The 25,014-nt window shown below is 49.2% G+C and overlaps 1 protein-coding gene across 3 annotated transcripts in view; it reads left to right on the top strand.

Moving 5' to 3' along the window:
• Window positions 1–24,438, top strand: part of LOC121272718 (homeobox protein Meis1-like) — a 227,837-nt gene extending 203,399 nt beyond the window's left edge. For 2 of the 3 annotated variants that reach the window (XM_041179489.1, XM_041179490.1), the window contains exons 10-12: window positions 12,797–12,855; window positions 16,802–16,891; window positions 23,757–24,438. In XM_041179489.1, coding sequence (XP_041035423.1) covers window positions 12,797–12,855; window positions 16,802–16,891; window positions 23,757–24,037 — 430 coding nt within the window. In that variant the 3' untranslated portion in view covers window positions 24,038–24,438. Of the gene's footprint in view, window positions 1–12,796; window positions 12,856–16,801; window positions 16,892–17,203; window positions 17,300–23,756 lie in introns of all 3 variants that reach the window. The other variant, XM_041179491.1, reaches the window with a different exon arrangement.
• Window positions 24,439–25,014: the final 576 nt, after the last annotated feature.

Genomic DNA, 25,014 nt, shown 5'->3' with positions numbered 1-25,014 from the left:
GCCAATTGCTCAGCGTTTCTTTTGGAGGTTCTTTGGGGCAGTTTGGACTTCGAGCACCAAGGCAGAGGTTTCTGAAAGTCACCTCCCCGACATTAACATCTTTAGAAATAAGCTTTTCTATCTCGCTAAGTTAGAGTTGACCATTCTAGGGATTTGCCTCAGTGTGTGGGGTCCCTCTGGCTCCACCAACCTCCCACCCTGACCCAGCCGGAGAAAGCAGCAGGACTGAGAGACAAGGGGGAGGCCATTCAGCCCCTCGAGCCTGTTCTGCCATTCAATTAGATAATGGCTGATCAGTATCTCAGCTCCATCTACCAGCCTTGGTTCCATAGCCCTTAACATCCTTGCCTGGCAGAACAATACCAATCTCAGTTTTAAAAAGGTCTCCACAGCTCTCCTAAGGTTTCCTGGCTACCTTGCAAAGGTGGGGGGGGGGGGGGGGGGCTGGGTGGGAGGAGAAATCGATGGATGGGTTTAGAAGCAGGGATAGGTTCGGGAACCAGGGTTGGGAGACCTCTCTGAGGGCAGGATGAGGGACTTCAGCTGCGCAGATGGATTTGTGAGACTGTCCTTGGGGAACAGAAGGTTCAGAGGGGATTTGACAGGGGTGTTCAAAATCAGGAGGAGCCTGGACAGAGCAGAGGGGGAGAAACTGTTCCCATTGGCAGAAGGATGGAGAACCAGGGGGGCGCAGATTTAAGGTTACTGGCCAAAGAAGCATTGGCAACATGAGGAAAGATTATTTACGAAGGATCTGGAATGTTCTACCTGAGAGTGTGGCAGAGGCAGATCCATTTAGGGAATTGGATAATTACCTGAAGAGGAAAAAGTTGCACAGGCCACAAGAAATGGGCTGGGGAATAAAACTAGGAGAGTTGTTGTTGCAGAGAGCCAGCACAGACATGATGGCCCGATTGACCCCCTGTGCTGTAATCGTTCTAAGATGTTATTCTACGTAGTGGGTTTAATCTCGTTAAACCTCCTCAAGAGCCTCATGGGAGCGTCATCGAACAGGACCTTCACCGAGGCAGAGTGGGAGACATTAGGACAGACCTGGGTGGAAGAGCTGGGTTCTGAAGAGAATTGCAAAGATGGAGGTTGAGAAGATTTGGAGCAAAATTCAAGAGCTTGGGGCCTAGGAGCCAAAAGGACCTAGGCCAAGGTTGGGGGCAAGGGTTAACCCCGCCCACGCCCAACGGACGGCAGGTGCCAGAGATGTGGCAGCCCCCGCCTCACATAAATGAGGTGCCGTTCAACTGGGCCTGGTAGCTGTGGTTTGGAAGCCATTGCTGGAAGCTGGCCCCTGACATCACCATTGAGATCCCAACCCAAAGCAGTTCGGGACCTGTCTTTGAAGGTGCTTTGACTGGGCCTCATCTAGACACCCTGACTGGGTGTCACCTAGAAGTTTCCTCATGCGACTGCCTGTCCTGCCCCCCATACTCACGCCATTGGCCATCCGGCATGCCCATCATCGCCGGCTTCCCACACCCATCAGAGAGTGGGCAAACTCTTCATTGCCCGATTGGATTAATTATCCCTGTCAGCCCAACAGCCTTTTACCCACGTTCAACGTTTCTTGGAACTAAAGCTGCTCAGTGAATTCCAGTTACTTTTCGCGGCCTGGTAGCTTCACTCCGTAGCAAGGCCCAGAAGATTAACCCCTTCCTTCCTGAGATGCCTGGAGGGTCGGGCGTCCCCAACCTGGCTGGTGCTGAGGTGGAAACAGTGCCTGAATTTGGAAGTCTCACGCCGGACGCTCCCGGAACTGCAGCTCCTCCTTCCCCATCAGCGGATGGGCCCTGTTCATGGCCTCCCCGACCCTGGATTGAGCGGGGTTTCAGGTGGACTGCCCGGCGTTGCTCGGCCTCAGGCAACAGCTGAGTATAAGACAGCCAAGATGCCATTTAAACTCATCCACAGATATCTGTGCTCCTCATAAGAATAATAAAATCTAATTTGTGCCAGTGTAATTTCCTCTCGGATTAAGCAGTGTCTGGTAACCCTGAGTGAGCTGTCATTCCCCCATTCTACAGCGGAGGAGAGAGGTTATTAGAGTATTTAAATATTACTTAGAAAACCAGACTGCTGGTAATTTAATTTTCTCCCGTGACTAATATGCAGCTGTATCTCTTTTCTTAATTATTCTAACTTCAACACAAATTACATTCTTTCCCCAGTTGGAATTTCCTAACTAGGCCGGGTTTGCTGGGTCTCCCAATTTGCTCGTCTTCTGTCAGGGCCTGGATGTAGAGGCAGGTATTCACGGGTATGCTGTCCACTGGTCAGTTGCCATGGCCCCCCCCCCAGGTTATTTAACCCTTGTACCCATGTTGGTTGGTTGCCATGGTGCCCATGGGTCGGTAGCCATGGTACACACTGGTTGGTTGCCATGGCATCCATGGTTTGTATAACCACATTGCACCCACGGGTCAGTTGTCACGGTGCCCAGAGGTGAGTTGCCATGGTACCCACCATACAGCTACTAAGTACCCACAAGACAGTTGCCATGGTGCCAATGGGATAATTGCCATAGCGCCCATGGGTCAGTCGACAGCGGATGGTTAAGCCTCCTTCGAGTGGCGTGTTTCTCAATGGCGAACACTTGTCTGTTCTAGAATTACCACCCCTGGTTGTACATATTCCTGGAGGTTTCATCCCAAGACCTCCAAACATCCCCCCTACCCACCCCCGTCTACTTCCTGCCACCGGTCGTCCCAACATGTCCATCATCGCAATGCCCCACCTCCTCATGCTAAAGCCACCAAACACTTCATTCCCCTGTTCAGTGACATTCAAACAGCCCCTCCCAGCCCCCCCCCACCATTATCATATCTAATAAGCAAAGAGCTCAAGCAATTATTTTTTAAAACTATTTTTTAAAACCCCTATGATTTTTCTCCCGGGTTTAGCTTGCAGCAGCCGACCGCTTATATCTCACAGCTCCAGGGCATTCCTGGAGGGTTAGCAGCCTGGGTCCATGCTGGGAGACTCGCCTCTCAGAATCAGCCATTAAATCTTTTCCACCCGCCTAATAGAAACTATCATTTTAACCAATCGTTGCGTCAACCGGTAAAGTTAATTATTAGCAATTAACGCTTTGCACTGGCCCCGTTGCTGGAATTTTCTAACTGGCTCAGTCAGGTCCACACAGTCAGTGTCAAAATCTGGGCCATTGTTAAACTTTTCCATAACACTTCTATATCCTAATAAATTGCAGCAATAAACTGAGTCCGTATCAAAGGGCTTTATTACCCTAATATTAACCATATACGTCAGAAATAATACCTTTAACTGACAGTAAAATATCTAAACACTTTATTTCTACTCACTATAACCCTTTTCTTCCCTTTCTCTCTTTCCCCCTCCCCATTTCCCCTCTCTTTTTCCCACTTCCCTCTTACCCTTTTTGGGCAACTCTCCCCCTTTTCCCCCAATCTCCCCTTTTCCCTCCCTTCCCCACTCTGCTCCATTCCGCATTCTCCCCCTCCCTCACTCCCTTTCTCTCCCCTCTCCCCTTTTCCCCTCTCCCTTTATTTCCCACTCTCTCTCCTCTCTCGCCTTTTTCTTCCCTCTTTCCCCCTCTCCCTCTAGTCCCCCCCCTCTCTGCCTCCATACCCTCTCAGATTACACCACCTTCCCTCCTTCCATTCTCACTCCCTGAACCTACTCACTGTCCCCTTGTTATCTCCTCTCTCGCTCTTTTGCTTGTAAACCTATCCTTCCTAATGCTGTTTCTGCACGTATTTCACAGAGTAAATCAGTAACACTTGAGCAGTAGTTTATGACCATTCAGAGCCTCATGCGCGGTGGGACTGAACATCAGACACACGCTTTCCACCAATTTCCTTTTGAATTATTCCTCGATTTTCTAATATTCTTTTCGTCTAATATTCTGTGCGGGAGCGCCAAGGTTATTGTTCCATTTCAGTCAGAGAGAGAACAGTTTTAACGCTCTGTTTGAAATAAAGAGGGCGAAAGGCTGTGTAAGAAGCTTAAAGGAGCGCTGGTCATCGGCGCTGCAGTGGAACACAAGAAGGAGGAAAGGTTTTGCTGGAGAGAGTCGTAGAGTCACAGGGCAGAATTTTATGGCCCAGTTTCAGCGGGGACAGGGCTGTAAAATCCGGCGAGACATTCTAAACCTCATTGACGACAGCGGGAAGGTAAAATCCCGCTGCTGTAAAATTCTGCCCCTAGACGTCTACAGCACAGAGAAAGGCCCTTCGGCCCATCGAGTCTGTGCCAGTCAAACAAGCACCCAACTATTCTAATCCCATTTTCCAACACTAGGCCCATTGCCTTGTGTTCTATGGCCAGTGCACATGCAAATACTGCTTATATATAACTTATCAGGATGCTTTCTCTGAAAATGCAATTGGGTCCTAGAGCACCCAAGAACACTGCCTGTGAGCTACACACTGGAACATGTTGATAATTGCACTCACATTCCAAACGTTCATTCAAACATAACTATGTAGCTGTGCCTTTAATAATAGGAGGGAGGTAAACAATGGTGCCTAAATCATGACTGCTTGTACTTGTTTCAATTTCAGGTGCCACATTTTTTTGCAACGACAATATCCTATTCAGACCCTTATGTTATAACTAGACCCAACTCAAACAATACAAGGGAAACACCTCATACCACACAGACTTGGTGCCAAGCTCTCATCATCCAGTAAAAACGCTTTAGCTGCTTTGGCTCAAATCGTTACAGAAGGCACTTCTGGGGGTGAGACAGGAGAAAAGAACATTTTAAAAATGGCAAACAGGATAGACTATAGAAAGAGAGAGAGAAATAGTTTGGAACCTAGAGCTGAGGCAAGCATCAATGTCAATCCAGCATCATCTTGTATCAGGTCTGTAAACAGTAAATGTTAGTGAACAAAAAGACTCACACTAAATAGGGGTAGGGAATGCAAGCTCAATAGGGACAGGGGGAAGCTGTTCAGCCCCTTAAACCTCTTCTGCCATTCAATTGGATCAGTATTTTAACTCTTTCTTTCCTGTCTTGGTTCCATATTCCTTAGTTGTTAGGTGGCAGGAGGATGCAAAATATTTTTACAACAACCAGCGGTGGACTTTTCATTCCGGAATTTCTCTGCCATGGTGGGATTTGAACCTGGGACCCCAGGGAATTACCCCGGGTCTCTGGAATACCAGTCCAGTGGCAATGCCACCACCTCCCCCTTTTCCTTGTAGCCCTGCCAACCTTTTCTCTTCAGATTCTCCTTTGAAGGCCGCGTTTGAATCTGAGGCGAAAAGCATTTCAATGGAAGCTGGGTGAGGGAGAAAGAAATAGAGGGTTATGCTGATAGGGTGAGATGGTGGAGGGTGGGAGGAGGCTCATGTGGACCATAAATATAGGCATGGACTAGTTGGGCCAAATGGTCTGTTTCTGAGCTGTAAATTCAGTGTAACTCTAAATAAGAGGCCTAATCTATGCAATCTGTTCTTCAAACATGTAAGTGCCCAAAACTAGGAGACAGATCAGGAATTTCAGGACCCTTCACACAAGAGTAACCGGCGCTTGGATTGAATTCTGGGTGGCGTGACAGGGACAGGAACCTTGGAGTCAGTTGAGAAACAATTGGGTGTGGCAATGGGGGATGTGGGGGGCCTTGCAAGTAGGTGGGTTAGATGGGCCCAATGGCCTTCCTCCTCATGTTTAACTGGTGATTTGATGAACATTCGGAGATTTTCCAGTAGGTGAGGATGATCAGTTGTCAAAAAGGTATGTTGGGCACAAAACTCTCAAGGGCCTTCAGACAGCCCGGACGTTAGATTAGACAATATCCCGCACCAGATAGTTGCCACTGAATCGTGAGGGAGTTACCCATAGACCTACTGGCGTCTCTTAGCGGAAAATTCACACAAAGGAGTGTGGCGCCTGTAAACCAGGGGCCAGGTCACACCACCATCCCATTCGATGGTGTAAACGCAGCCTGAATCAGGAGCAGGGCTCAAAGTGGGACACTGGAGAGAAGCGGAGTGAGGCGCCCGAGGCCAGGTTAAGGCCGAGCCCCCCATTGGTTTCCCACGGGGTCGGTGTGTTCATGCGCACCCCGGAGTGGATCCCTCCGCCCGGGGCTGGATTTTCAGCTCGGTGGTCCGGGCGCGTGCCCGCTATATTTCGGATGGCTGGCGAGGGTGGGGGGGTGGGGGGGGGGTGGGGGGGGGTGGTTGGGGGGCGCACACGCGGGAGTCGGCAGCCACCGACAATTGGGAGGGGCTGTGAAGCCCACTGAACGATTAACTGAATTGAAACTTGCCCTGCCCGTCTGACCTTTACAGTTGGGGGGTGGGGGGAAGGGGGGAGGGTGGGTGAAAAGGCCAAGCGGCCTTTGGATGTTTGAGGAAATCTCATCCGTGGGTGGGGGTGAGGTTTCCGATGTTAATTAAAAATAAAATTACAGCGTTTAAATCTCTTCAACATGTCCCTGCTCGTGTGACAGAGTCAAAAATAAGGATTTTAAAATTGAGGTAAACATATCCCCTCACGTGACCTCAATTTTAAAATCTTTACTTTCAATGCCCTAAATCTTCGGCTCGGTGCGTTCAGGAAGTTTTCACGGAGTAGACCATGCGCTGACTTCCACGCTTGCTCTTCTCCCACCTCCGCGCCCACCCCCCACCCCCCACCCCGACCCAGGAGGCGCTGAGCATTCCGGCGCCCAATTCACCCCGGCCAACCGCCAGGGCCCGATCGCGGGCGGCCGGACGATGCACGGCTGCTCCCGGGTCCTCCCACCTCGCTCGGCCTCGCCCAGCCCGAAGAGGGGAGGTGGGGTGGGGTGGGGTGGGGTGGGGAGGGTGGGGGAAACCCTCCCCCCTGAAGTGGGCCTCCAGTGCCCGGAGTTGACAAAGGCGAGCGACAAGGCCCATTGCCCCCTTGACCGAGAGAGAGAGAAGGCCGAGCGCGAGAGCCCCGCTCCGACGGTGGGGAGCCCACCCTCCCTCGGGCGCACCCTCCGCCTCAGGGAAGGGGGCCGACTCTGGGTGCCGGGGATCCAATGGGAAATGTAGCCCCCGTCCCCCCCCACCACCGCCCCCCCCCCCAATCATCGCCAGGCGAGAAGGCTGGCGACAGTGAATCGGGCGGCCGCTTCAAACCCCACGGGCGTCTCATTATCCATCGGCAGTAAGGAAAACCGGGAGGGCGAAGGAGTTAAAACTGACCCTCCACCGGCCCCCTCCACATTTGACACCACCTCTTTCCCAAAGATGGTGTGGGGGGGTGGGGGGCTGGGGGTGAAGGAAATATAAAAGCACACGAATGGGCCAAAGAGCGGGAAGACTAATGAAAGGGATGGAGTATTCCATTCAGGCTTCGGCTCAGCTCCCTAGGGAGGAAAAGGAGAGAGTGAAAAATATTGTCAACAAACGTTCAGTGATATTCCTGAAAAATGGAAAATAAAAAAAAATTCTCAAATAATACATCGACTGGAAGTCCAGAGAGAATACAAGCGGGTCAGCACAACAGTTAGTAAAATAGAGCTACTTTCCAGCTCTTGCTGAGGCCTGGGGCTTTGCAGCTACACAATTGACTTGGAAAAAGAAATCATTAAAGAGATGAGGCCGGTTCTGCTCTTTGTGAGCAGAGTGTGGGACTCAGGCTGCATGATGGATCACTGGCAAACCTCTCTCGGCCTGTCAGAAGTGCTTTCAGCCAACTCTGATCAGAAAAGGCTTGATTTTTTTTATTCAGTCCGTCCGCATCCCCTTCAGCAACATCCAGGAGAGAAAGGAGGGGTGCAAGGGAGAGGTGGGGGGGGTGGACGAGACAAAGGAGACGTTTCAGGAATCAGCTCCTGCACTTTATGAAACAAGCGGCCTTTGCTGGAATGTTTGTCTCGGCGTTTGACTGCCCGAGTCTCTGAGGACATGGCCTTTCCCTGCTGCGGAGAGTTTGAGCTTTGGCACATAGGGCTTGTTGAGCCTGTTTGTAGCTTCAACTTGATGCTTTCCCTCAAGCCTCTGACACACATTTAACTCTTTGCCAGAAGACGCTCTCAGTGGGTCAAAGTCGCAACATCTGGGTCCAAAGGTTGTGGCTCCAAAACCCCACGTCAGCAACCCTGAGTGCATGCTTGAGAGTGATGCTTCAGGGCAGTCCTGAGGGAGTGCTGCAGTGTTGGAGGCGCTGCCTTACAGCTGAGACGTTAAACTCAGGCCCCACCACCACCCCCCCCCCCCCCCCCCCCCCCCCCCCCCCCCCCCCCCCCCCCCCCGCTGTCCTCTCGGGTGGAGGTAAAGTGCCGTTGTTCCGCTGTTTCAAAGAAGAACAGAGGGCTTCTCCTGGTGTCCTGGCCAATATTGACCCCTCACTTTGGGCCATAACCTCAGACATGCACTAGGCCGTGCCGGCCCACTGGAACCTGAAGTAAGAAATACCTGCATAGCTGCTGTCTTGAAAATTACTTGGCCCCTTCTGTTCGCCGGAGCTGCTTGGGGCCTGTATCGAAAGCCTGCTCGCAGGCCCCAGTGAAGTCCGGATCTAGCGTACTCAAGGAGGCCAGGCCCCCTTTCTTTACAGTGCTTGCTGCTATCAAGTTGGTGAGTTTAAAGGGCCGGGTGAGAGTTGACAGGCCAGGGGAAGGTAAGTTTCTCAGGTAAGTGCATAGGATTTTGGGGGTTGGGGGTGTCTGAGGGGGCAGTCAGGGGGGTCGATCGGAGGCAGGGCAGGGGTGGGGAGATCGGACGTTTGGCAGCGGAAGCCCATGGGGGTGGCGGGGGGTGGGGGGGGGGTGCGCTGGTGTCAGGGTCAGGGGTTGGATGGGGTGTTGGGGGGCTGCGGGTGTTGGAAGTCGTGGGGGGTGGGGTGGTGTTGGGAGTTTTAGGGGTAGAGGGGGTTGGGGGTGTTGGGGGGTCCGAGGACAGTGTGGGGGTGGGGGTGAGGGTCTGAGGTCCAGGATGGTCAAGGGGCTGGGGGATGCGAGGTCAGGGGTAGGGTCCGGTGGGTGTTCCCAGGTCCCGGGGGGTCCTGGTGGGGGTGAGTGAGGTTGGGCCAGGGGCCCGAGATCAGGTGTGGAGGTTGGTTGATGTCTGGGGGAGGGGGGGCGGTGGGGGTGTCGTGGGGAGGGCGGGGGGGAAGTCTGAGGTCTAGTGGGTTTGTGGGGGGTGGGGTCCGAGGTCCGGAAGGGGTGGGTGGGAGTCAGAGTTCTGGGGGTTTCGGAGATCATGGGGGAGTGTGGGGTAGTCCCATGGGGTCGGTCTGGGTCTGTACAATAGTTACCCATTAGTTAGAAGGGGTTTTAATTCTTCTAACTTTCTCTGGGTTACAATTATATAATCCCAGTGGAACCATCCGAAATTTGGGATTTAAATCATATTTACGGATGGTTCCCAGCGCAGCGCAATTGTCCAGAGGAAGTGTGCACTCCTGGGCAACTGGCGTGCCTATTCTTGCCTGGGAACCCGCCAGAGGGATTCCCCAGCGCATCTTTGGGGTTACCCCCCAAAATCTGAGGCTGGTGAGTGCGGAAGCTGTGGGCCACTATCTGGTCGTTCTCTTGTTGTTGTTTGAGGGAGCTTGCTGTGTGCAAATTGGCTGCTATGTTCCCATGAATCACAGCAGTGACCACAAAGAAGTGTATAATCAGCTGCAAAATGCTTTAAGTTACCCTGAAGCAGCTATATCAGTAAAATTCCTTTCACTTTGGGAGAGAGTTGGGTGCGATTGGGGAATCAGTGGCAGGACTTGTATCTTTAATACGCTAAAGAGTGACCTGACCATTATCAGTGAGGTAGCCCAGCCATGTCAATCTTCTGAATCCTGGGCTTCAATTGGCTGTTAAAGGAAAATAATCCTTCCCATCCTGTTTACTCAACTAACCGTATACTTCACAACAGAAAGGAGTTCAAATAAAGACAAACAGCGAAAGGCCCCTATAGTCAGTCCGGCCTCATCACACGTCACCACGATGCCCTGTATACTGTCAGGTATCAACCCCCCAGCGCGCTTGGGACAAGAGCTAGTTGATCCCCAGAGGGAGACGGCGGTGGGGGTGGGGGGTGGGGGGGGGGGCGGTGTGGGGGGAATCTGGAAAGCTCCAACTCGCACCGCCTCACCCTCCTGGAGTCAGTCAGAGATCCCGTGTCCTTGCACACTCCACTTGTCTTCATTAACCTTCCTCTGGAGATTAAAGCTGGGGGTGGAACTGATTAAACAAAAACAATTCGACAACCTCCGTTGAGACAGGCGAGCTGAATGAGCCAAGGGACCTTTTTTTTACCCTCATTCCTGGCTTTCCTCTCGGATACACGTCAATTAGGTGACTACATGGTTCAGCTCATAAACAATAACAAAAAAGCCATCAGGGAATTGGAGGCTGTAATTTAATCTCTCGGTCGAGCTGGTGATCAGATCCTGATTGAATTACAGCCGGATATCTATCTGAGATATTATATTTAATACAGAGCGTCTGTTCCTTGGCACGAGGGCTGCAGGAAACAGCTTTCTGTATCACCAGTATGGTAGGCCCGACACCCTTTCCCCTGTCAAGTACCCCACCAAGCCTTTAGAAACTTACGTCTACGTTTTAGTGCATGTTTTCTGATTCCACATCGCAGGGAGGACACATTGGAGGGGGTGACGCACGATATCACCAGGCTAATGCCTGGGTTAGAAGATCATGAGGACAGGTTGGATTGACTTCTGTAAGAGGAGAAATAGGAGCAGGAGGAGGCCATTCGGCCCCTTGAGGCTGCTCTGCCGTTCAGTAAGATCATGGCTGATCTGATTGTGGCCTTAACTCCAATGTCCAGCCTGTCCCCGTAACCCTCAACCCCCTTGTCGATGAAAGTCACTTGGCTTGTATTTAGCAGGCTGAGGGGGTAATCTAATTGTGAGTTAATTAAAATGCTAAATGGATTGGATAGGAATAAAAGGATATGTTGATGGGGATGGATGGAGTAGCATAGGAGGAACATAAGCATGGCTATGTGTCTGTTAGGCTGCCTCTGTTCTGTAAATACTATGGGAATCCAGAAAGGTGGGACCTTTTTTATCTTTATTCTTTCCTGGGATGTGGGTGTCGCTGGCAAGGCTAGCATTTGTTGCCCATCCCTAACTGCCCTTGAACTGAGTGACTTGCTGGGCCATTTCAGAGGGCAGTTAAGAGTCAACCACATGGCTGTGGGTCTGGAGTCACATGTAGGCCAGACCAGGTAAAGACAGCAAGTTTCCTTCCCTAAAGGACATTAGTGACCAAGCTGGGTTTTTACATTAATCAGTGAGTCACCATTACTGAGACTAGCTCTCAATTCCTGACTTGTTAATTAACATTACTAAGTGAATTCAAGTTCCACCAGCTGCCCTGGTTGGATTTGAACCCGTGTTGCCAGATTATTAGGGCTGGGGGCCTCTGGATTACTAGCAGTACTACTGTGCCACTGTTTCCCATAGCCTTTCAATCTCTTTCAGGAACAAGATCAGCAAGTATTCCTTCATTGAAAGGATAGTCGAACTGTGCTGGGGTTGAGGGGGGTGGGGTTGGGTGGAGGCTGGGGGGGGCCTATCAGGGGAGCGCGGGAAGGATAATTGACATTTTTGGGCTGAGATCGATCGTTTTTTTTGTGTTAGGTAAGGGCTTCAATGTATATGGAGCACATACAGGTGGAAATACAGATCGCTCGTTGAACCTCTTCCTTATACCTTCTCTGTTGGACGGCTAACGTTCCAGAGATATAAATGAGTAGAAGCTCCAAGATGGGATCTTCGACAGAGGATCCACTCTTCGAACAGCTATTCTGCTGCTCTCCCCTCGAATGAGAATCCAAACCGAGGGGTCTTGTCTTGAATTTCACCCCACTCTCCTCCCGAAAACCTTGACAAGAGACTTCAACCCATGCATTGAAATTATATTAAAAAGCAAAACACTGCCGATGCTGAAATTAAAAACAGAAAGCAGCAGAAAAATGCAGCACCTGTGAAAACAGAGTGAACGTTCCGAGTCCAAAATAGCTTCTTCAGAACCACAGTTCCGAAGAAGAGATGGATCGGACTCGAAACGCTCACTTTGTTTCCCTCTCCACAGAGGCTGCCAGACCTGCTGAGTTTTTCCAGCATTTTCTGTTGAAATTAGAGCGTATTTTAAAACCCAGCTTCATGTAAAACATTAACAGCTCTGATCTACAATAAAATATTAATCTAAATTTTAGCAGGCATTTTAGTAAAGGTGTATTTAAGGGGAGGTTAGATAGCACATGAGGGGGAGAGAGGAGACACTGATGGGTTTAGCTAATGTAGAGTGTGTCATGATAATAGTTGATTGTGGTAGTGGACTTCAGAATGAGATACTATATGGCACTCTATACTAGATTCGGAGTCACCTGACCTGGGGGTTAAAAGTCAGATAGTGCATGTTGGCGCCTGTCTTGATAGAGTTCAGTTACTGTATACATGTGCTATCTGACCTTCAACCCCCAGGTCAGGTGACCCCATATCTAGTACAGAGTGCGGTATAGTATCTAATACTGGAGTCCACTACCACAATCGACTATTATGACAGAGTGGAAGGACATTCATGTGGAGCATAAAAGGGGACATAGACCCAATTGGGCCAAGATGTGTATTTCCGCCTTATAACTCCTGTGTAGTTCTATGTTTGTTGTATGCTTCTGGAGTCCTCGACTAAGCACAGCCGAACATTTCAAAATAGCAGCCATGGTAGCCAATCAGTAGCCTTGACAGACCTGCTTGCTGAAAATTACCATTGTATCGCAATGGTGTTGTTTTTAAGCGATATGTTATATGAGCATGTTCACTCAGATAACCACTGTCTTTTTGATTTAGGTTCATTAACGCAAGACGTCGTATTGTGCAGCCGATGATTGACCAATCAAATCGAACAGGTCTGATATCTATTTTGCTAATTTACTGTAAACAAGCATTGCCTCCTGAAAAGGGGCTGCAGTGTTGTTATAATGATATGAAGGCACCAACCATTCATCCGGGGCTGGGTAAACACGTTTCGTGGGTTCATTTATTTAAACAAGGGACACGGCAACAGACATACATGGATTGAAAGCTTGAAGACATCACAGGCAGAGCTGTGTGTGCGTGTGTGTTCTCTGCTCAAAAGCAAAAGTGAAACTAAGACTGGATCGCATGACACACTTCCCTTTTAGTGATGGTATGCTGCTATCCCACAGAGGTACATTACAACAAATGGCACCTTGAGAACAACCCATAAGTGGTGTTTGTCAACACGCAATGTCCCATGCCAATGAAATTGGGAAGCCCTCCCAACCTATATTGGCATCATAAGGTCTGCCTGCTTTTACCAGTACAGTAATGGCAAGAGGGGGAGCAGCAGCTCTCTCAACCCCAAGGAACCCACGTCTATCACCGTACCACTTCCGGATTCTGTCAGAGGAGAATTAAGAGACTCCTGCACTTATTAATCTGGGCTGCTCTCCATCAAATGTATTGAGGGCAAAATTTGTAATATTAATATTCATGCAGAGCCCTTCAGAGAGGGCTCATCGATGAGGTAGTGCAGTATTTATTTTGCTGGGTTGCGCCAGCTTGGATGATAACTGAGTCATTCTGACTAGGCTCAGATTTATTATTCATGTCTGACCTCAGCCCTGGTGGCGTTGAAAGCTCATCGTTTTGCCTCAGAGTCCCCTGGAAATCAAACATCCTGTCAGAAAGAGTATTCTGCCATTCTCTTTGCTAAAAACCTACACTTAGACCATGGCATCTCTTAGCTTTAGGTCCTTTCTGGATGGCCAATGTCAGAAAGCCCATCGCATGCTTAATAGTGGATCAATCAAATTGAGTGAATCTTCTGTTTCTGATTTGACTCCACCACCCCCCTTAAACAGTATAAATTTTGTTACATTTCTCCTTCTCTTTAGCTCTGAAGGAGAGTCATATTGGCTCAAAATGTTAACTCCGTTTCTTTCTCCACAGACGCTGCCAAACCTGCTGAGTTTTTCCAGCATTTTCTGTTTTTACTTAAGGTTTAGTGAACACTCCCTGTTCATCTGGTACGCAAATAAGCTCGGCAGGAGCACTCTTGCCCCTGAGCCTGAAGGCTTTTGGTTCAAAGTCCTATTCCACTTGAGTGTCTAAATCTGGGCTGACACCCTGGTGCAATACCGAGGGAGTGCTGCAGTGCCTGCTGAACGGGTGTCAGAAATTCGACGGTGCTTTCTCAAAGCAGCGCAGGGTGTTTCTCCCCTGCTCTGGCCAAGATTCGTCCGCCAAGCGACACTCCCGCAACGCATTAATTGGTGCGCTGTTTGTGGGATCCTGCTGTGCACAACATTGCCTGCCGCCTGCCAGACGGCGGTGCCCCCACTCGTTTTGTCAATTGCTTTGGGAAGTCTTGAGCGAGCGAAGGGCGCTGGATGATTTCAGTTTGTCCTTTCTTTGCGTGAGGAGCCACCATTTTGGATCACCAAATGGGCACCACCGCTGGAAGCAGTTTCTACGTTTCTGGACAGCCTCGGTGAATTTAATCGGTCTGGAAACCAGCAGAGTATGTAGATGTCCCAGTAAGGATGAGTTGGCATCTCCTTATTGTCAATTGGTTGTCTCAGTTGGATGGGCCGGCACTGGGCGGAATTTTACGCCAGTGGGATTTTACGGTCCCGCCAAAGCCAATGGGCTTTTGTACGGCTCACTGCCTTTTACGGTCCCACCCCTGCTGTGGGACCGTGACATTCTGACCTCGATCTTCATTCCCACACCTTCACCTTCACAGCCAATGAATGGACAGTCGGGAAATGGTCTAATGCACTCCTCCTCTACACCACCCTACCATGTAATGTGCAGTCGATGGATTGCCTACACTTTCACATTTGATTATTTTCCCTGGCTCTAAGTCATAGAGTTGTACAGCACAGAAACAGGCCCTTCGGCCCATCATTTCCATGCCAGCCATCAAGCACCTATCTATTGTAATCCCATTTTCCATTACTTGGCCCGTAGCCCTGCGTGCTATTTCAAGTGCTCACCTAAATACTTCTTAAATGTTGTGAGGGTTCCTCCTTCAGGCAGTGTGTTCCAGATTCCAACCACCCTCTTGGTGAAAAAATCTTTCCTCAAATCCCCTCTAAACCTCCTGCCCCTTACCATAAATCTATGCCCCCCTGGTTATTGACACCTCCACCAAGAGGAAAAGTTTCTTCCTGTCTACCCGATCTATGTCCCTCATAATTTTGTACACCTCTATCAGGTCACCCCTCAATCTTCTCAACTCTAGGGAAAACAACCCCAGCCTATCCAGTCTCTCTTCATAGCTGAAACACTCCAGCCCAGGCAACATCCTGGTGAATCTCCTCTGCACCCTCTCCAGTGCAATCACATCCTTCCTTTAGTGTGGCGACCAGAACTGCACACAGTACTCCAGCTGTGGCCTAACCAGCGTTTTATACAGCTCCACCATAACCTCCTGCTCTTGTATTCTGTGCCTCAGCTAATAAAGGCAAGTATGCCGTATGCCTTCTTAACCACCTTATCTACCTTTGCTGCCGCCTTTAGGGATCTATGGATATGTACAGCAAGGTCCCTCTGATCCTCTGTACTTCCCAGGGTCTGACCATTCTTTGTGTATTCCCTTGCTGTGTTAGTCCTCCCAAAATGCATCACCTCACACTTCTCAGGATTAAATTCCATTTACCACTGCTCTGTCCATCTGACCAGCCCATCTATATCGTCCTGTAATCTAAGGCTTTCCTCCTCACTATTTACGATGCCACCAATTTTCATGTCATCTGCGAACTTACTGATCATATCTCCTATATTCACGTCAAAATCATTAGTGTACACTACAAACAGCAAGAGTCCCAGTACCGATCCCTGTGGTACACCACTCGTCACAGGCTTCCAATCGCAAAAATAACCTTCGACCATCACCCTCTGCCTCCTGCCACTAAGCCAATTTTGGATCCAATTTGCCAAATTGCTCTGGATCCCATGGGCTCTTATCTTCTTAACCAGTCTCCCATGCGGGACCTTGTCAAAAGCCTTACAGGAGTCCATGTCGATTACATCAACTGCAGCACCCTCATCTACACAACTGGTCACCTCCTCGAAGAATTCAATCCCATCCTCTCTCGTTTTATATATGTATATTTTTTTGTTTTTAATGAACCATGTTGACATGGTGAGACTGCATCTGGAGTCTTGTGTACAGTTTTGGTCTCCTTACCTAAGGAAAGATATACTTGCCATAAAGGGAGTGCAATGCAAGTTCACTAAATTAATCCCTGGGATGGAGGGATTATCCTATGAGAAAAGATTAATAGACTGGACCCGTATTCTCTGGGTATTAGAAAAATGAGAGGTGATTTTATTCAAACACATAAAATTCTTACAGGGCTCGACAGGGTAGATATTGATAGGACGATCCCCCTGGCTGGTGAGTCTAGAATCAGGGACACAGACTCAGAGTAAGGGGCAGATCATTTAGGATGGGGATGAGGAGGAATTTCTTCACTCAGAGAGTGACGAATCTTTGGAACTCTCTGTCCCGGAGGGCAGTGGAGGCTCAGTTGTTGAGTATGTTCAAGACTGAGGTCGATAGATTTCTACATATTAAAAACATCAGGGGATACGGGGCCAGTGCAGAAAAATGGTGTTGAAGTAGGAGATCAGCCACGATCTGACTGAATGGCAGAGCAGGCTCGAGGGGCTGAATGGCCTACTCCTGATCCTATCTCCTATTTCTTAAGGTTGTATGTTCTCATGACATCCATCGAGCAGGTGCTCGCTATCCTAACACCATCGCCTTGGACCCAAGTCTAAGACACTTGAGTGAATTGCATTTTTCTCTTCTTTCTGCAGTTGGCCAGGGGACACCCTACAGTCCGGACAGCCAACCAATGGGAGGGTTTGTAATGGATGGCCAACAGCACATGGGCATTCGACCTCCAGGTAAGGTCAGACCCTCCCTTCAGCAGTAGCATTGAGCATTCCCCTTCCCCTCCGCCCTGTCTCACCAGCAGCAGTATCGGTGGGGGGGGGAGGGGGGGGAACAAAACATCACACGCGTTTGTTTTTATATTGTTAGCGTTTGACCATTTCATTAACATTTCCAACGCACGCAGGTTACATTTTTTTAACAAAAATATCCCTTCGATCCCGTTATAATGTCCAGGGGCATTCCATTTTTTATTTTCTTGCTGTCTTGTATTCTGACTTTGGTGATACCTAGGCACGGTCCTGGATTGTTTATCTTCCTTCTAGGGCCAATGGGTGGAATGGGCATGAATGTGGGCATGGAGGGTCAGTGGCACTACATGTAGCCTTCATCACTGTTTCTCAATCGCAAAGCAAGGGGAAGTAAGTACTGGCCCCGCTGGGGGCGATTGTATTCTTTGTGTCCACCCACCCAGGCATCTCCCTCTCCTCTGCCATTATCATGAGTGTCCTTCTTGTCTACCTCCTCATTGTATAGGGCTTAGATGTACTAAACTCCATCGTGCTTGTCGTTGTTTCTTCTTTCTGTGCATCTAATGTCGTGTCTGCCCTTCGACTCCGTGAGGAAGGGGAAGCAAGGGGAATATGTCTGTGATGGCCTCCCTCAGGATTCTGTGGAGTTAGCTGAGTGCGAGGACAGTAAGGACTAACATGTCCTTAGTAACTGAGGACAGTTACTAAGTCCTCGCTCACTCTAACCCACAGTAAAGTCCATTCTTGCTGCAAGATGTCCCACCTGACATGCACGCCAATAGAATTTAGTACTGTCGACACTGTGACATACAGTGATTTCTTTCAAAAGCCGAAACGGTCATATTCTGAAGAATAATATTATGATATCTACAGCAATAAGATAGGGACATAAGAACAGGAGGAGGACATTTGGCCCCTCAAGCCTCTTCCAATATTCAATGAGTTCATGGCTGATTTACAGCCTAACTCCATATACCTGCCCTTTCTCCATATCCCTTAATACCTTTGGCTAACATAGAAACATAGGACTTAGGAGCAGGAGGAAGCTAACTGGGCCTTCGAACCTGGTCCACCATTCATTAAGACCATGGCTGATCTGGCTGTGGTCTCAACTCTACTTTCCCATCAGCACCCCCATAACCCTTGACTCCCTTGTCCATCAAAAAATCTGTCTAACTCTGCCTTGAATAAAGTCAATGACCCAGCTTCCGCTGCTCTCCAGGGGAGAGAATTCCACAGACTAAAGACCCTCTGAGAGAAAAAAAAAATTCTCCTCATCTCAGTCTTAAAAGGAAGACCTCATATTCTTAAACTGTGTCTCTTAGTTCTAGACTCCCTTACAAAACAGAACATCCTCCCAGCATCTACCCTGCCAAGTCCCCTCAGAACCTTATATGTTTCAATAAGATTCCTCAAAATTCCTCTAGATATAGGCCCAACCTGTTTAACCTTTCTTCATAAGATGAACCCTTTGGATAGAAATGAACGACCCGCTCGAGCATGAAATGATGCGCGTTGATGTCGGCCGAGCGTGCCAACGTCAATGTGCAGTCGCGCGATAGCTCGGTCGGCGGGTGCACGCTGGAGCTGGGAGCGCGCCCACCAACAATTAAAAGGCCATTAAATAATCAATTCACTTAAATTTTTCACTGCTCGTCCAACCCAATGGTCAGAGGTGAAAAGGCCAAGCAGCCTCTGCGCTTTTTTGGAAACCTCATCCACGGGCGGGATGAAGTTTCCAAAAGCAAATGAAAATAAAATAAAAGCTTTCAAATTTAATTAATAACGTGTCCCTGCTCGCGTGCCAGAGTCAGTGAGGAGGGGGACGTGTTTCATGTTTTAAAAACGCTCCATTGCCCCGAGGCAGTTCGGTGCCTCAAGGAGGTTTTCAAGCGCTCACTCGCGCCAGATGCGCCAAGTTCACCCTCCTCCCACCATCCCCCCACCAACCGCCCTGCCCCGCCTGCGCGTTTCACGCTGGAAAGCTCACCAGCGTGAAACTGCAGTCCACTCCCGATTGCGGGCGCCTGTTGGCTTCTTGCCCGCCCCTGCAAAATTCTGCCCTTTATCCCGGGAATTGTCGAGTCTGTGGCGCTTCTCACGCCATTATATCTTTACTCATTGAATTTAAATTCCACCTGCTGCCCTGGGGGGAGTTGAACCCATTGCCCCCAGAGCATTTGCCTGGGCTCCTGGATTGATAAGCCAATGATATTGCCGCTACACCATCTTCTCCCCTGAATTGAAACTATATCAATCCCTAATTTCAAATTAACAATTAATTGAGCATCAGTTACCATTTGCGGAAGTGAGTCCCAAACCCAAACCTCCTTTGGGTGGAGAAGTGTTTCCTAATTTCACTCCTGAAAGGTCTGGGTCTAATTTTTGGGCTATGCCTCCTCATCCTAGACTCCCCAATCAGCGGAAACAATTCCCCTCCATCTACCCTCTCTGTTCCCCTTCATATCTCGAAACCTTCAATCAAGTCATGCCTTAACCTTCAAAATGACAGGGAAATTTTGTGAAATTTCTCCTTGTAATGTTTAACCCTACAGTCCGGGTCTCGTTCTGGTAAATCTGCACTGGACTCCCTCCAAGTCTTAAGAACTATTCTCATAGTACATGGCGATAAAGAGCTGGACCTTGTTAAAGCTGCTGAACATTAGCAGCGGAATAACACATTGTGTGTTGCATGGGGTCATCTTCCCGTCATTATAAAACAGACAACAGTTGCCACACCCCCCAACCCCGCCATTAGCAATGCCTTGGAAAACCTTCAAAGTGAGCCAAATAATGCACCTCCAGGAGGCGACGGCACTCAGGGATTCAGCTGGGGTCTCAGAAGCTTGCTTTCGCCATGGCTGGACTCCCTTGCTGCTTTACCATGAGTTGCCCCTTTAGGTTCCAGTCGACAGCTACCTCCATGTTGGGAGCACTACGAACAGCGCTGTCACTATCGACAAGGCCCAGCAATCCCCAGCAAGACTTCTGCAGAGACCCAGCACCCAGGCCCTGAATGGAAATGGTCAGCCATTGGTCAGTCCCGGACAGCCATTTCCCTGGCCAGTCTCAAAGCACAAGTCAACTTCCCACCAGGCGGGGTTGCCAACTCTCCAGGATTTCCCCAGAGTCTCCAGGAATGGAAGATTAACCTCTTGGACACTATGGGGAGAGGGGGGCAAAACCAAGGAGGGACATCATGGAGGAGTTAAAAAAAAAGTTCCTTTTCTTTATTTTCTTTTGAATATGTTTCTCCGTTAGGACAATATTGGAGATGGTGCAAAAAAAGGGCTGGCTGTCATTCAATTGGGCAGTGATGTCTTTTAGCTTTTTAATTGACCGTGGGAGGAGGGGCACCATGATGATGGGCGTGTCTGGTGACCAATGGCGAGAGTGTAGGGGGAGTGGGGGTGGGTGACGGGGAGGGGGGGAGCAGGTCATGTGATGGAACCTCCAGGAACAGGTCCCACCAGGGCCTAGTATCGCGGGACTGGCCGAATGGGCCAGGGAGAGAAAATTAAAAACCCGTTTCCCTTGTCTTGTGTTTTGTTGAAAGAAATAAATCTTGTCAGAAAGTTTGGGAGGGAGAAGGAAACCCTGTGGTTCGGGCAGGAGTGTTTGCCAGCGAGCTGAGGCAAATGGAAAAACACAAAGCATTAGCCACACACAATAGGGCAAGGCTCCGTCACTTGAGCTAATTGATTGTGGGCCGTTTAAGTACGCAGTCAATCGCACTGTGTCCAATTGAATTGACTGTGCAAGTATGCAAATGCGCTCATTAACATCTCTGATCCGACACGGGTCACCGCACCTGAACCCAAGTCCTGCTTTATGCTCCAGGCAGAGAGGGAAGCAATCCAACACACTCGCAGTCTAATGAAAGGAATTCTAAGAGAGTTCAGGCAATTTGACTATCAGATAAACTTGTAAATGGTGCTCAAGCTGCAATTACCAGGCTAAGCTCACCTCACCTTGCATTACTTCAACCCATTTGCCTGGTCTGGAGACTTGTATCGCGTGTTATAATTCGTAACCACCATCGAATGGTGATTGGAGGGGGTGGGGGGAGGGTAGTCAGAAGATACTCGATTGGCCCTTGAATCCGACCTGAGCTAGCAGACAAAGACACCCAGATTCATCGCTGTCCCAAACAGCTGAGGCTCCGTCATTCCTGGAAGGCCCACGATAAACTGATTCCTTCCAGAAGATTCTGCCAAGCCATTTTTCACCCATCATGCCTACCTGCTAATCTTCCGGCTGAGGACTCCGCAATGGAGGTTTTTATTGAATTTAATATTATCATTAAGAGCGGTGGGGAGAATTATGTCTTACCCAGAGTGCACTATATATTTTTGAAGGGATCGTGGATATAAATGTGAAATAGAGGATGAGTCAGGGAACGAGGCAGTGGGGGTCACTTGGGATTGATACTGGGCTATGGGGAGAGAGCTGGGCAGCGGGATTAATTTGGGATTGATACAGGGCTATGGGGAGAGAGCGGGGCAGCGGGATTAATTTGGGATTGATACAGGGCTATGGGGAGAGAGCGGGGCTGTGCAATTAGTTTGGGATTGATACAGGGCTATGGGGAGAGAGCAGGACATTGGGATTAGTTTGGGATTGATACTGGGCTATGGGGAGAGAGCTGGGCAGCGGGATGAATTTGGGGTTGATACAGGGCTATGGGGAGAGAGCGGGGCTGTGCAATTAGTTTGGGATTGATAAAGGGCTACGGGGAGAGAGCGGGGCAGCGGGATTAATTTGGGATTGATACAGGGCTATGGGGAGAGAATGGGGACGTGGGATTAGTTTGGGATTGATGCAAGGCTATGGGGAGAGAGTAGGGCAGTGGAATTAGTTTGGGATTGATAAGGGCTATGGGGTGAGAGTAGGGCAGTGGAATTAGTTTGGGATTGATACTGGGCTATGTGGAGAAAGTGGGGCAGTGGGATTAGTTTGGGATTGATACATGGCTATGGGGAGATAGTGGGGCAGTGGGATTAATTTGGGATTGATACAGGCCTGTGGGGAGAGAGTGGGGTCTTGTATAAATGTTACACTGGGACAATCTTTTTCCCATGTGGAAAGGGGAGAATTCGTAGGGGCAGAATACATCTCTGATACGATGTGGAAGGAGGGAGTTGGCATGTGGAGAGTTCAGCCATAGGCTGACATTTTGCAGAGCTGAGGGACAGAGAGTCTTGGACAAATATCCTCATCCTTTTATTGTCGCTGGGGCTAATCCTGGCGTTCCTAACAGCACTGCGGAGCATCTTCACCACACGGACTGAAGCAGTTAAAGAAGGTGGTCCACCATCACCTTCTCAAGTACAACAAGGATGGTCCATAAATGCCGGCCATGCCAATGTCCCGAGAATGAACAATAACAAGGTACTGAAAAGGAAATGGTGGCACTGGGGAGCCAAGGAGAAGGAAAGACGGGATACATATCAGACGAGAGGAAGGAGAAGGCAGGGACAAGGAGAGGGGAACCAGAGAGAAAATATGGAAGGTTCATGGAAAGGGAACAGAACGTCACAGAGTAGGGAAAAGGAATTGCAGATGGCAGGCTCAGGATGGGAGAGAGAGCAGAGAACCATCTAGTGAGAGGGCAGAAGGCCAACAGTGAGCTACAGGCAGGAGAGAGGGCTAACAGCACATTAGGGTGAGGAGAGAGGGCAAACAGTATGATGGGGCAAAAGAGAGGGAAAACAGCAAACTAGGGCAGCAGAGAGGACAAACGACAAACTGGGTAAAGGAGGAAGGGCAACCAGCAAGCTTGGAGAATATGGAGGGTGGGAAATTGGACTTGCGCTCAAAGCAAGTAATGACCTCGTGCTCTGGTCCCGCCAGCCTCGAGGCCTGAGCCAAATCATCGGGCCTCGTTTGAATGAAACAGTCGAGCTGTGGACACCAATCAGCCGTCTCTATGCAGGGTCTTACACCGGGGGGTGCCCACGGCTAGGTGCTGGGATGTGAGGGTGGGCAGGGGGTGGGGGGGCAGATGAAGCAGAGTGGTGGGAAGGAATGAGTGCGGGCTGACAGCAGCCTCCCATTATTTTGAGGAAACGGGGGTGGATTTTGCTGACAACTACAATCAGGATCCCGACTTACCCTGAGTCTGACGTATATTTCCAGCAGTCACAGCAGAACACCTAAAACTCACCAGCTCCCAGTGTGACGACACGCAGGAGAGATTGGGCAGGAGAGCTAGCTCCACAAAATTCAACCCCCTTCTTTCAACTGAATAGAACAGGGTCAATAAAGATGAATCTCTCCCTGTGGGTCTCCAAAGCACTCGAGAAAAACCCTACAATGGATGTTGGAACAATCATTTCTGTGCTCAGTTGAACAGAGAACATCCAACATCCAAGGATTCATTACATAGTCAACATTGGCCAATCACACCATGAAACTAGTAAGCCCTTAAATCATAACCAGATTGACTTCTCCGCAAAAAGGGAGCAAGCTTTCAGATTTGAGGAACTTCAGGGAAGCAAAGCTGGTCAGCATTGGCAGCTTGTTAAAAATAAAGAACTTGAGTATTGCTGAAAAAGGAGACATGTTGAAGCTTTTCGTCTTGCACTCATCAGGACACTGCGAGAATACCAATATTAGGGGGAAACAACAATTTATATTGTATGTGAAGAGAGTCCTGATTGGTTGGCAAGTGGGCTCTTGATTGGTAGAGGCACTGCCATGGAGAATGCACCAGTGATGGTGACTGACAGTTAACTGCCAAGCATTGCTTGAAATTTAAACCAGGCAGCTTGAGCGATACTCAAGTTCGGCACTACCAAACAACCATGAAAAGAAAGGAATGACATTCTTGACTTTATTCCTCTAGGTTTGGCAGGAATGTCAGGGGACTATGTATCTCAAGGAGGTGCAATGGGCTTGGGCCTCCCACAAGCAGGATACACCCCTCCCCCGATGACACCTCACCCTGCACAGCTGAGACACGGACCCTCGCTGCACTCCTTCGTCCCTGGCCACCCCCACCACCCAGCCATGATGATGCACAGCGGACCCCCGCCCCACCCTGCGATGCCATCGCAAAGCCCGTCCATTTTGAACCCTGGAGAGCCCCTGCTGAGTGGGCAAGCTATGGACATCCACGCCCATTAAAGTGTAAAGAGTTGTACAGAAGAGGAAGAGTTTAATAAGATGTTTGGCCTTGGCGTTTTGAGGCACATACTGGAATTCAGACTGCTGTGTGTGTGAGACTGTTTGTTTATTTTTATTGTATTTTTTGTGTATTTGAATGAGGACCAATTCTGGAGCATCTTAACTGAAGTACCATGAGACTTTTATATACAATGAAACACTGAAAAAAACAAAGGACATTACAACCATTTTTGAGCAACTTCAACAAAGAATGAAGACTAAATTAACTTGTACATGTTCTGCTATCTCTTCTTTGGTTTCCTATAGAATTTTTTTTATATATATATAATAGATAAAAAAAAATAACAGCGAAACAAAGTATTTCCACACTATGTGTGCTATTCTCGAAGATCGGCTGCAGTAACCGAAACAACTTGTTGCCTGAGGTGGTGGGAGGGGAATGGGGGGGTGATGGTGACAGGGGGTGGTAGGGGTGGGGGAAGCCATTTTACAGCAACCCTGTCTCTTTGAGCCAATCGGAACCCAACATGCCATTGTATTTCTGGCTGGTAGTGAGCTACCTTCCAGTAGTCAGTAGGACCCCAAGCATTGAATGCAACACCTAGATGGGGCAACACTGAGCTGCCAGCCTCCATTCCTTGGCGGTGTATAAGCCTGACTTCTGCATGTATTTTTTCTTTCTCTTTGCGTATGTTTTTCAGCATTTCGGAACTGTCCTTCTACGTAAATGCTGGAAAGTGTATTTACTAAGGCCATACGTGGGTTCCCTCTGGGGCTACATCCAGAATGTTGCCATCATTTTTCAACAGAATTGCAATTCCATTCACCAACGATGACTGAGTCATTTGGACCTATTCGAGTCCTTGAATGGTTTGGTCATTGTGTCAATTATTTTTCTGGCTAATTGGCTATTTGAATCGTTTTTGATGACTGGCTGGACCTCTTCAAAATATTCTTTAAGAATGTCCACAATCCGA

Source organism: Carcharodon carcharias, chromosome 34 (genome assembly GCF_017639515.1).
Source record: "Carcharodon carcharias isolate sCarCar2 chromosome 34, sCarCar2.pri, whole genome shotgun sequence".
Classification (NCBI taxonomy): Eukaryota; Metazoa; Chordata; class Chondrichthyes; order Lamniformes; family Lamnidae; genus Carcharodon; species Carcharodon carcharias.
Note: the sequence above shows the minus strand (reverse complement) of the source record. Positions and strands in the feature narration are given on the sequence as shown.